The sequence below is a fragment of the Sinocyclocheilus rhinocerous genome, unplaced genomic scaffold (assembly GCF_001515625.1).
Source record: "Sinocyclocheilus rhinocerous isolate Xijiao unplaced genomic scaffold, SAMN03320098_v1.1 scaffold1275, whole genome shotgun sequence".
Classification (NCBI taxonomy): Eukaryota; Metazoa; Chordata; class Actinopteri; order Cypriniformes; family Cyprinidae; genus Sinocyclocheilus; species Sinocyclocheilus rhinocerous.
This window is the reverse complement of record NW_015628268.1, coordinates 981,866-994,037: the sequence shown is the minus strand read 5'-3', so window position 1 is coordinate 994,037 and position 12,172 is coordinate 981,866. Positions and strand designations below refer to the sequence as shown.

Sequence of the window (12,172 nt, the reverse complement as noted above, 5' to 3'; positions counted from 1 at the left end):
TTCCGATCTTATTAATATATTTATTTTATATATCCTTTTTTGGGTCATTAATCCAATCAACCTATAAATGGCTTACATCTATCTCCACAAATTAAGCTGGGATATGAGATAGTATATTCACTTTATGTAAAATAGTCTGAAGCACATTGCCCCTTAAAGAAAAATACATAGAAAGGTTTTCCGTTTGACTTCAACATTGACATCAATTCAGAAATCTTTCTGCAGCAGTCTCTCACAGATCTGCTCAGAAGATGAGACAGGCAATTTTGCTTTGAGCTAGGTTCCAGCCTCCCTCAGCTCTCTGCAATGTTACGCTGAACAAGCTTAAGAGGTACACACTGAGTAAATAAGACTGGAAATTGAATTCCCTTCGATCTTATCCTTTAATCCTCCCTATCGTTCTGAGAGGTCAAACCTGACTGTCACCAAGCTCCCCCCCCCCCACCACCATTTACAAAATTGGATTTATTCAGGGTGGGTTGGGTATGACTTAGCAAAAAACTGTATTTATTTCAGCAAAGACATGTATAAATTAAACCACCATCTTTATTGTAAAACAGAAGCATTTATTTTACAGGCTAAGCTAAAAATGAGGAGTAATTGACATTTTACATCTTACCTGTAACATACATGCTCTGTGCAAGGATTGTGAACTTTGACAATGATGAAGATATGTTGAAAGTGAGAGCGAATGTTTTGGGGTGTGAATGGAAAAGCTCCTGGTTCCTGGAAAATTATGGTAACGATGTCATTTCCAATGTGCCTTTTCCTCAGTAGCTGGATAGGGGAACAGATAATATGAATAAAGCCATTATAGTGCACCTTTTAACAAGAAACTAGTTACAGTTAATGCCATACAATCAGAAACCTAAATCAAAAATAAATTCAAACACACTATCCAAAAGTGCAAATGCATGCATCACATGAGAAATAAAATAATAAAAACAAAATAAAATATTAAAAAATCCAAGATTTTATTTTAATATAAATAAAAAAAAACAAAAAACAAAACAGAAACATCCACATGTAATTAACTATAGTCAGTCAGTAATTACGGCATTCTGATTAAATAACTGTTTGTAAGAAAGCTTAAGTAATGTGTAAATGTTATAAGACGTGAAGAACCTCAGACACTTTGATCTTCTGAGATACAGACAATACGATTACAGTATATTAACTATTAACATAAAGACACCTGTTTCCACATCTCATTGAGAGAAGATGCGGGTAAACTCCTTTCTCACATTTGTTCCTTTTCATCCACTTCCTTCCCCTCACCTAGCTCACTCAGAATGGTCAATAGCATAATATAATGTTCTACATGAATGCAAGTGATATTCACATGTAAATGTAAAGGTTTAGCTGTAGTCTACTGTATATCCCTTGGGCTCATCTCTCTGTCACCAAAGGAAAAAAAGTGGATCAGAGATGTACTGGCTTTAAAGCTCAAAGCTGTGGAGATCTTCACCTGCTTGTTTCCCAAGATAATCCCTATCGGACCACGATCCAATGGACAGAAAACAACAAATCCCACAAATCAGCCAGACAGAACCAGGCAAGGTCTCCTTTACTTCTCTTTTTACTCATTCTGTAAAAACAGCTTTCTTTTAAAAGCACAAATCTCAATTTTATTATCCGACTGAGCTCAGTGTAGCCATGGGGATTTCAGGAAGTCATTGATGGAAAGCTGCTATGGTGGTAAATTAATCTGCGGCAGACTCTATTAGGATTGTTCCGCCCATTGAAAAGTACAGCGGATGAAGGAAATAAATCTTTTAAAATTTGTTCCACCAAATAAATAAGAACAGCCTTTCACATTTGAACTGCATTGGAAAATGACACATTCCTAATTACATAATTATCCCTGATATGTCCCTGCTCTTCACTTAAGACATCAAATCTGTGCCTTGTCTGGTAGGGCAGCATTGTAGAGACATGAAACATCAGTTCAAAGTCTTTATAGGTGGTGTAGAGAGAGTGAGTGCCAGTGGAGTCCGCTGCAGAAAAGATACAATTATATCACACACATCAGTATAAAGGCAGTAAATTGAAAAGACACATACACTGATGATGAAATATGAAACTAGTCTCTTGCAGTTCAATATTAATTTGCAAATGGCTCATCTGCACAGACTAAGAGATTATGAGAAACTGTCCAATGCCCTATATGCACTGACTGAGAAAAAAATATGGTATTAACAAAACCCATTTCAGAAATGAACCTGAAGCTGCCAAGCAGCTTTCTAGCTTGTCAAAGACTCACAGCAGTGAAAGTGGATCAAACGTTCAAACATTTTGAGGATATCATCGTGAGAGCAGCACTTACTTTTGCTGTCCAGCTGTGCTCTGTACTTGTTGAACCCCCTCAGTCGGACTTTCTGACCCAGCAGCTCCAGAAACTCTTCCAGTGCGGGACTACCAGTCTCATTATTGTACATCTCCTCCTCTGTGCTCTGCCCGGCCTGGCAGTACAGGATGCCCGCTTTGTGCTGGTAACTCAGCTACAATTTACAAAGAGTAAAAACTCAATCAGTTTCAATCATTGTTATGATATTTGACAAGTTTTTTATGTATCACTCTTCAGTCTGAACCAGTTATTATATCCTAAAGCCCTAATTACACCTATTACATGGCTCTCTGGAATACTTGATTCTGACTGACCAATTGCTGAATTCTGTGGTCAGTTATATATAGTATACAGTATATACGTATATATATATATATATAGTGCCGTTCAGAAGTTTGGGATCAGTAAGTCTCTTATGCTCATCAAGGCTGTATTTATTTGATCAAAAATACAGAAAAGAAACAGTAATCTTGCAAAATGATATTACAATATAAAATAATGGTTTCTATTTTAAACTCCTGTAAAAAAACATTAAAAATCATTGTGATCCCAAACTTTTGACTGGTAGTGTGTATATATATATATATATACACACACACACACACACACACATACAGACACACACACACATATATATATATAGCTTTAATTTATTTTTAATTTCAGTTTTAGTTTCAGTACTTATAGTACTTCAACTTATTTCAGTTAGTTACCAAGTTCATGTTTTTCATCTAATATTTCTATTTTATGTAAGTGATATTTTTACCGCTTTATTTCAATGAACAATGTTAAAAAATATCAATACTGTCCCTTACATTTTACATGGCATGATTTATCATGTAACAGCATCAAGTCTATAAGAGAACACAGTAAAGAGTGATATATTTATACAATCTTCAATGCACATTGTACAGGAAACCTTCAAAAGCACTCTTAAAGCATATCATGGAATGGTGATATACATCGCCTACCACAAGTGGTGATTTAGTCATGTTAAGTGCTATCAATCTACGCAAAAGCCTGACACATAATGACATGCACACTGGCCTCAGATGCCACTTTTGCATTATGTATGAGACACACATACCAGCCATAAACTAAATAAAGAAGCTATGGTTTCAGACAGGCAAAAAAAAAAAAAAAAAGGAGCCAGACATTTTTCTGCACAATTATTAAAAAATAATGAACAGTATGATACTTAACATCTATAATAATAGGAATTGCTGATCGGATGACAAACTGAAGAGTGCAGGTTTACAATGACGAAGGAATTTTAAGAAGTCTATGGTAATTGTCCGAAATCACACGTAATTCCCAGCCTGTACCAATTTTTCAAAAATGGTAAAAGCAATTTTAGTGCTATTCTTACAATTGCTATGGCTTTTGTGCCATAAAATGCCACCAACAGTCTCTAGAGGGAAAAACCCCCCCCACCATTATCAGAAATGGTAGAACTGGGGGAGAGTATGGAGGCGAGATGAAGAAATGGACAAAGACGGGGACTCAAGAAAGCATAAGAAGAGCAATGATTTTCTTTCATTTTCACCCTAAGTGTCGCTGGTCACAGGCAGCGTCTCAAACGGGTCAAGTGGCTGTTATGTGTGGCTAGGTGGTTGCCATGGTGATGTTTTCTGTGGTTTTGTCGAATAATTTACCTTGAAAACTAGTTATCTTTTGTCTGAACGCTGGAAATGCCGCGAAAAATTTATTACCATTTTACAGTGAGGTTATCAATAAGGTATTCATTGAACTTGATTGATCTGAGATGACAAAATACCACTTGAAATAATTACCAACACTAATTTTACAACTAACCTCTCTCCATGCATTCATTGTTCTACAGCGTTACTCTTCAGATTTCCCCTCTGGCCATCGTGTGGCTGTAATATCGATCAAGACTTTAACTGCTTCTCAGATTCCATTCAGTCAACATACTGACAAAACTGCTCATCTCTCTGTTCCACTCTAGCCCTGAGATGTGCAAGTCTGGGTCTGTCAATAAGTAATTGGATCTTTGTTTTTATAAAAGGCTTCTTTAGTAAAACACTGTCTCATCCTGACACACCTGCAATCCGAACCCTCAAACGGAAATGCTGCAAGGCCATCAGCGGCATCTGATAGACGCCTTGTCCAAAGGAACCACTTTACAAGCTCAATCTTGCTTAAGTTTATCAAATGAACAACAGCTTTTAAGGACATCACATCATCAGAAGAAGTTTAAAACATCTGTTTCTGGTTTTATCAGTATGCATTAAAACTAAGCGAATGGGACGTATGAAGGATATAATGGATGGTTTCTTAAACCCCCACTTGATTATGTCTTCGTAATTACAAGCCTTGCAGACATGTATGGTTCACAACATTGTACACAGTATGCAATGAATCATCCCTGCGAATGAAGGTTTATTCCCACCTGTCAGTTTGTGTTAGCCAAACTGTCTCTTACTGTCCAAATGGTGGTATGATCGTTTTACAGCCTGGCTGCATTGTGGGAAATGCTTATTGTTGTATATTTTACCCATTTAAGCACTTACAAAGGGTAGTAAATGTAAAAAATGTCATATTTAACGTGTTATATTTGTGCATGTTATATTTAACATTCAATTTTTTAATAAATTGGCATATCCGTATAAGGGAAACAGTGTCTCTTACGTCCTGTAACTGCAACATTAATTTTACAAGATTGCAAATCAATTTTAATCAATAAACTGATGACTTAAAAAATTCATTTTAAATGGTCATACGGCATTACAAATAAACGAATATATTTGATGCAGTCTCAGTTAATATAAGAACATAAAAACGGTAAATGATCCAATGGTAAAATAATAAAAAAAAATGTTTAAAACATATTTAGATTAATTACAGCATGCCACACTGCAGGACGCTGCTTAAAATTGTCAATTGCATATAATTTTTATTTAATTGCATTAATATTGCAGTGATTTATAAACAGATCAGACAATATTGTTCCAGTGCAAAATATGAATTTAACTAAATATATAAATAATTATTTAGTTATTCATTTTTATTTTATGTATGATTTATAGTAGGGATGTACTGAAATGAAAATTCTGGGCTGAAACCAAAACCGAAAATTCTGGATGCACTTGGCACAAACAGGAACAAGTATACTACATAGAAACTTCCTGTCGCTTTTTTGTCTTTCGGCCTAAAACCGAAATTGCCATTTTCAGACGATATTTTTCGGTGGCCGAAATATTGGTGCATCCCTAGTTTATAGTATTTAAAAAAAGTTAAATCAAGTAATTTATCCACACCCTTTCTATGTGTAAAACTGACTGTAGAGCTTTTAGTACAGTACTTACCCCCTGCTGATCTAGCTTCAGCAGTTGTTCTAGAACTTTAGGTGAGCTGGTGGCCAGTCTGAGGCACTGAATGTTGACCTCAGGAACTACGTACTCCAGCACCTCTTTAAGAGGGAGTCCACGGGAAGTCCCATGCTTAGCCGTGGAGGGAACGGCATCCTCCATAATTGAGCCTCTCAAAGTGGTGAGCTGAAAATGTATAGAGTAAAGAGAGAGAAGTTTATATTCGTAAAAAGGAGGAAAGAGTCCACAATTTTGGTTGAACTGGGCAAATGTATCCATTGAATGAATACACAGCATGCTCGAATCCTGAACAGATGGATAAACCATTCTCTTTCGTTGTCTTCTCAAATGGCAAAGCACTCTCTAAGAGTGTCCCTGCAACAGCGCTGAATCCAGCGACATGCCCTGCCAACCTTTTAGATGAATAATTGAGTTCAACTAACTGTGGCGAATGCTGAAGTAACGCTTTGGCTTTTAGCAAAAGGACTACAGTATGCTCAACCGCCAGTTCAGCAAACTATCCAGTCACTCTTAGGAAAAAACCTGGCAGGCCACATATGAAAGATCCCTTGCCATTTTGAAAGCCACACTGGTTGGGACTTTTATAGCGTCAGTGGTGAGAATCATGTAGTACAGTAAGGTAATTTATATCACCATACATGGAAAAATTCAATAGTACGCCACAAACATCATCCATCTTGAGCTGATTTTCAAAACAATCAATGCTATTATTGAGGCAGGTCTGATTTGTATTCAGAGGAGATTATGTAAAAGCTTCTGGAAATGCACTTAATGGGAAGATGGAAATCAATTATAGATGGAAATCAATTATACTGTATATATATAAAATTAAAAGTTTGGACATATCTATGCTTCCCTTTATTTATACCCCTGAACCTTACTGGCTCAAAAACCAATGGATCTACAGAAGTTTGGTGCATGAAGTAAATGGTGCATGTTAAACCGCGTGTTTTACATATGCCATCCTACCTCGCTGGTCCTGAAGATGACCCTATAATTATACTGCGGTCCCTCCTTCCCCTCCTCCAGCTTCTCTCTCCGAATGCTAACTGCCACCGGGCCCAAGTTCTCATCAACACCGAAGTAGTTCTGGTGCTCTTTAGAGAAAAGTCAGAAGAGTAAGAAAAGATCGACATTATATAGTGAGAGATACACTTTTTGGTAACCAAGTGAGGTCATCTATCGCTATAATAAGCAGACCAATCAAATTAATGTCTAGATTGTAAAACATACCTTTACTGAAAAATAATTTGTGGTAGTAGTATGCGCCCATGTCAATGTGCTCAATGATGTAGCGTTTGATGCAATCCCGTGGAACAGCGTAGTTTTCACGAGAGGCGTAATTCTCACGGGACATTTCCAAGACGGAAACCCCCGCATTAGTGCAGTGTGAACTTAAAGTAGACTCTATAGTATAATTGTCACCTACATTGTTGTGGGGTCCACTCAGTTTCCTCTCACCTTCTCCACCTATCTCATTACGAAAGTACGGGCAGCTCAGCACCAAACCATTGCTCTTCCTGTCCCCTTCGTCAGGGTCTGTGGAAGCTTTTTGCCCTAGTTCCTCACAGCTGTCCAAAGGGGACTCGCAAATAGACATGGGGTCAGGACTGTCCATTCCCCCACCAATTTGATGTTGGGATGCTGCAGAAGCCCCCGTAGTAATATTCTTTTGACGTGCTAAGTTGGCACGATTGGTAACAGCCTCACTTATATTGAAAAGCACGCTCTGGACATCATAGTGGGCGAAACATCTCTGGAAACTCAATGGACGACCGTGTCTACTACAATCGTCATGTTCGCTTAGTTGCCGCTGTTCGCTCTTCATAGTCTTCAGTCTGCGGAAAATGGACGTCTCGCCCTTTTCAGATTTCTGTCGCTGTAGGAAGGACTTCTCCCTTTCCCGACTGTAGAAGAGTGAACTGTCTACATAGTCTGAGTAGTTCGGAATGCAGAGAATGTCCCCCCTTGCAATCTGCGCAGCAGTCTGGAGACTTGAAGAAATGGCGGCCTCATACCGGCGAAATTCTGGAAAGCCATGCGGAGGTGGTGCGCTCGGTTGCTCTGAGAGTTCTGGCTGGAAAACTTTCAGATTGCCAAAAAAACCTTCATCGGGCAAACCCTGGTGATTGATGGAGGATGTGCTTCCGTACTCTCGGTGCAAATTGGCACCTGTATTGGGGTTGACTGCAGTCTGATCCATGTCCTCTGCCCCTATATCGCTGATGGTGACGTCACTATTGCTCCTCTTCTGGAGAGCGTGGTGTACTTTACCAGGAGAGTGGCTCAGAAGTTCACCAAGTCCATATTTTGCCTCCAGAAAGCTGGGGTTGAGAGGAGAACCTGGGCTTTGTTTGACCACATCTTCCGGCAACTGACTGGGTTGTCCATTCTGGAAGGTCGTCATTAGGCTTTCGTATCTGGGTGGTGGACCATGGCCATCCTTCTTCTGTGGCCAATCTGACACTCTTGCACGTACGCCCATCTTGGGCACTGCTGGTGTTCCCTGTGTGTTTGCACCAGGAGGTCCCATATCCCCATTCAAGGCTTGAAGCTTTTTGGCAAATAGATCATCAGTCTGCATTTCTGAGGTGAGGTGCTTCTCAAGCTTCTACGGCCTTGTCTGCTGTATCTCTGGTCCTAAAGTTAGGGACATTCATACCTGGCGTTAAATTGTCCAGACCAGAAATTCCAACTCCAGCATTTTATGGAATAGCGAAGGAGCTTGACTGCGATGGGAGAAGTCTGTGAATGAAGACTGACCCACGTCAGGGCGTTCAGACCTATAGGTCTGTAATCCATAGGAGGAGAATGGGTCTCTTTATCTCTGTTTCACTGTCAAGGACAACTGCTCACTCCATGGGAGGGCAAGCAGGAGATGCGGTCATTTCACAGGCATGTAGGCTTAACAAAGCCAGGTGGGATCTCTCTGATGCTCTGGAAGGAAACGAGAAAGAGAGAGAGAGATCATTAGAGAATCCTTTTGGGAGGGAGAGATACCAATGTGACCTTGAAAGAATGCAAAGCACTCAAAATCCTCAACTGAACAAAGCATCAGCAAAAAGGCCAATTAATTGAATAAGCGTTTGAATGTCTATTCAGAAAGCACATTTCTATTTCACCTGAATGCATGCCGTTTCTGGATAATCTATATAACAACTGTACCACTTTTTTAACCTAATTAGAGATAAAAATTTAATGAAAAAGCATTAGTGATCAAGGCACTCTACTACCTCTGATAAAAAGCAAAATAGATCCAGACTACTTTTCATACAGTTTTAAGCCGTAATGATATTCAGTGTGGTTATTTCAAGAGGTGTTAACAAAACTTTGAAAAAAATAATGCAATTTTTGTTTCATTTACATAATTTGCATTTGAAAGTACTTGACAGATGGACATCTTTTTATGTCCTTTTCACAAATAGCAAAACAAGATGCAAGCTGATGTATTTAATCAGAATGAATGGCCTAACAATTCACAATGAAAATGACAAATTATTAAAATGATTTACCAATGCGTTTACCTCTACCTTAAATTGTTTTCCAAATCCATCACAATTTTAAAATCAAAGTTCTTCCACTGAGTTCAGTGGTTCTCAAATAGAAAAGAAACAATGTGATTAATAAAATGCAATTAACCATAAATCATACATTGTTAGGACTGCAAAATAAACAGGAATATTAATCTTTAAAAGGGAGGCGAAAATGCCCTCTTTTTTTTTTTGACGTCACAGGTCGCACATCGAATCAACTCATACATGAAGTTAAACTTTGTTACTTAAATCTAGGCCTATTCCAATTATACTTGGCTTATGAAGTTCACAGTAATTTCAATACATTTTAATATATGATTTAAGAACATTTGTTTTGATTTTGGTATTGTTTTTGGTCACCACTTGATATTCAATGTAAAATCTGGGTACTGCACCAAAACAAAAAAAACAGTTAAGAATTACTGGTTTAGTGCAATGAACTCAGAGAAAAGAAGAACACTCAGGGAAAGAGCTTTCCAATATCATATCGTCCAAAAATAAAGTACTAGTGAGAACGGAAAAGAGTATAAATTTACAGTACTGGCAGACACTGCCACGGGTACACACTGTGAAATTCGACAACCTAAAAATAATCCTTCGAAAGGAAAGCTGATTAAACTGGCATTTATTAATAATGTGTTTTGGACGCACAATCCTGTCTGTCTGTTACATTCACACTGACCCCAATACCTTTAACTATCTCTAAAAAAAAACACATCTTTGTGTCAGCATCAACACCAGCTGTCCACTATGTTGAATGTTTGCCTTTTCAAATTGCAATACCCGTCTAAAATTCACTGGATTCAGAGCTGTGATTTAATGTCAACATGAAAACAAAATTGACCTTACTTATTTTATACATTTGTCTTATTGTACACAACTCATGGGAGCATATTATTCCAAGAAAACAATTGTTTTTGTAATCTTTAATCAAGAATTTGTAATCTTTAATACATAACTCCTCCTTTAAAATTACATTCTTTTTCAGCTTATGTCTAGATAAAGCAAAGGGGGTAATTTCTGTAATTTATTAAAAGACATGGCACTGACATTTGGACAAAGTGACACACGTTCATCCCCAGAGGAGATGCAGCGGAATTATTGCTTTTAAATGTGTGTGTAATCAAAAATTGAAAATGCAAAAGTTCAATGATCAAAAACATTCCCAGCAGCACTGAACACTGGCTTAACTGAACATGGCGTGAACAGAGAGGGCCTGTCAGGCTAAATTTAGCATTTGGCAACAGACAAAAGCTAAATAATATGTGCACAAATGACAAGCCGTTTCATTATTAAAGAATGCTGTTAAATTTTAAAAGGAGGAAAAGCAACATGTAAGGAGTCTCTCTTTTACAAAACAACACAAAGCTTTGATATCCTGGCAAGTGATGGGGTGAATCTCACAAAAACTGCCAAAAATGGTCTAGAACTCTATTTCACACCAAAAGCAAAGTAATTAATTATAAATTATACTTTGCACCCATTTTAAACACAAAAATGCATTTAGGAAAACAAGATTTTTTTTTCTTCACACAGTGACATTATTTTCATGACAATTATGCAAATGCCATCAATTCTCATTACCATAGTGCAAAAAACTGCCATTAACAAGCTTTCAAAATATATAATGATAGAATTTGCTGTATGGAATTTATTATTATTATTATTATTAAAGGTGCTATAGAATGCAAAAATCACTTTTATAAGGTGTTTGAACACAGTTGTGTGGCCACAGTGTGTGAAAACAACCAGCCTATAATGGTAAAAATCCACCCACTCATTTTTTTATAATCCCAATAAATCATTCAGTCTCTCCAAACGAGCGGTTCCAGATTTCTCAGTATTATGATGTCATACTCTGGAAAGTCCCGCCCATTTGTGATGCTCTCTGCCCTATTAGCATAGACACCGCCCTGAGTGAGAAGCAGCAGTCTGCCATTACTGTTTTCTTGCTGTAGCTGCTAGAGATACAATGTCAGCGCCAAAGAGGCATTACAAGTGTTGTGTTTCGGGATGCACCAACGAACATAGGAGTCTCCATAGACCGCTGAGGACATGGTGGTTAAATTTAATTTTCGAAGGAAATGTCCCGGGAAAAAAACAGAAAAGTCCTATATGTTTGTGCTAACCATTTGTGCACCGATTGACCGGCCAGTGATCGTAATCGGCCGATTTTTCACATGACTGGCCCGGATCGGTGACCGGCTGGTCAGTCTCACGTCTTGCCGATTCCGAGCCGATCCTTTTATTGCCAGCGGTGCCGACAATGACGTCACAGCCACGCACACACTCACAGTCGCGTGTAAACATGTCGTTTCGCGTGAGAATGATTTTAATTTTAATTGCATTCAGTGTAAACGGCAACTGATAATGCATTTATGTTGTGCCAGATGAGGCATGCACAGCCTGAGTGAGTGTGTGAGAGAGACAGCACACACAAAGTAACTCACAGAAATTTATAGATGCATAATGCGGTAGAAAAAAAAAGATATTTAGAAAATATGATTTAGGTAATCAACATTATACGCCCATGATGTTTCCTGAATATCAATATCAACACGATTGCAATGTGACACTGATTTTATACAATAGTATTTCAATAAACAAGAAGTTAAAATTAAGTGCCTTAGATTTTAGACAAAATATTGACTGTTTTTGCTCAATTTCGCTGACGAAAATAGTTCAGATCAAAGCCACAGAAGAATTGTTGTGTGTCTCCGAGCAACACACAGCGGTGTTTTGTTATTGAATAAATCCACGTTTTTGAACGAATCGAGTGAGTCAATGATTCAGTGGCCCATTCATAAGGACAGTCACTTGCCTCGTTTCTGAATGAATCAGCCGTTTGAATGAATCGTTTGAATTAATGAATAAATGACATACTCATTAAAACAGACATTTGCCACCACCTACTGGTGGTTTAGTCATATTTAAAAGTA

General features: G+C 38.0%; 1 protein-coding gene across 1 annotated transcript in view; it reads right to left on the bottom strand.

Moving 5' to 3' along the window:
* The window catches only part of LOC107737251 (signal-induced proliferation-associated 1-like protein 2), an 85,160-nt gene that overhangs the window by 23,488 nt on the left and 49,500 nt on the right, over positions 1-12,172 (bottom strand). Inside the window, exons 2-7 of the mRNA XM_016548715.1 lie at positions 6,934-8,637; positions 6,670-6,797; positions 5,677-5,865; positions 2,327-2,501; positions 1,894-1,997; positions 620-777 (exon numbers count right to left, since the gene is read on the bottom strand). Coding sequence (XP_016404201.1) covers positions 620-777; positions 1,894-1,997; positions 2,327-2,501; positions 5,677-5,865; positions 6,670-6,797; positions 6,934-8,284 — 2,105 coding nt within the window. The 5' untranslated portion in view covers positions 8,285-8,637. The remainder of the gene's footprint in view (positions 1-619; positions 778-1,893; positions 1,998-2,326; positions 2,502-5,676; positions 5,866-6,669; positions 6,798-6,933; positions 8,638-12,172) is intronic.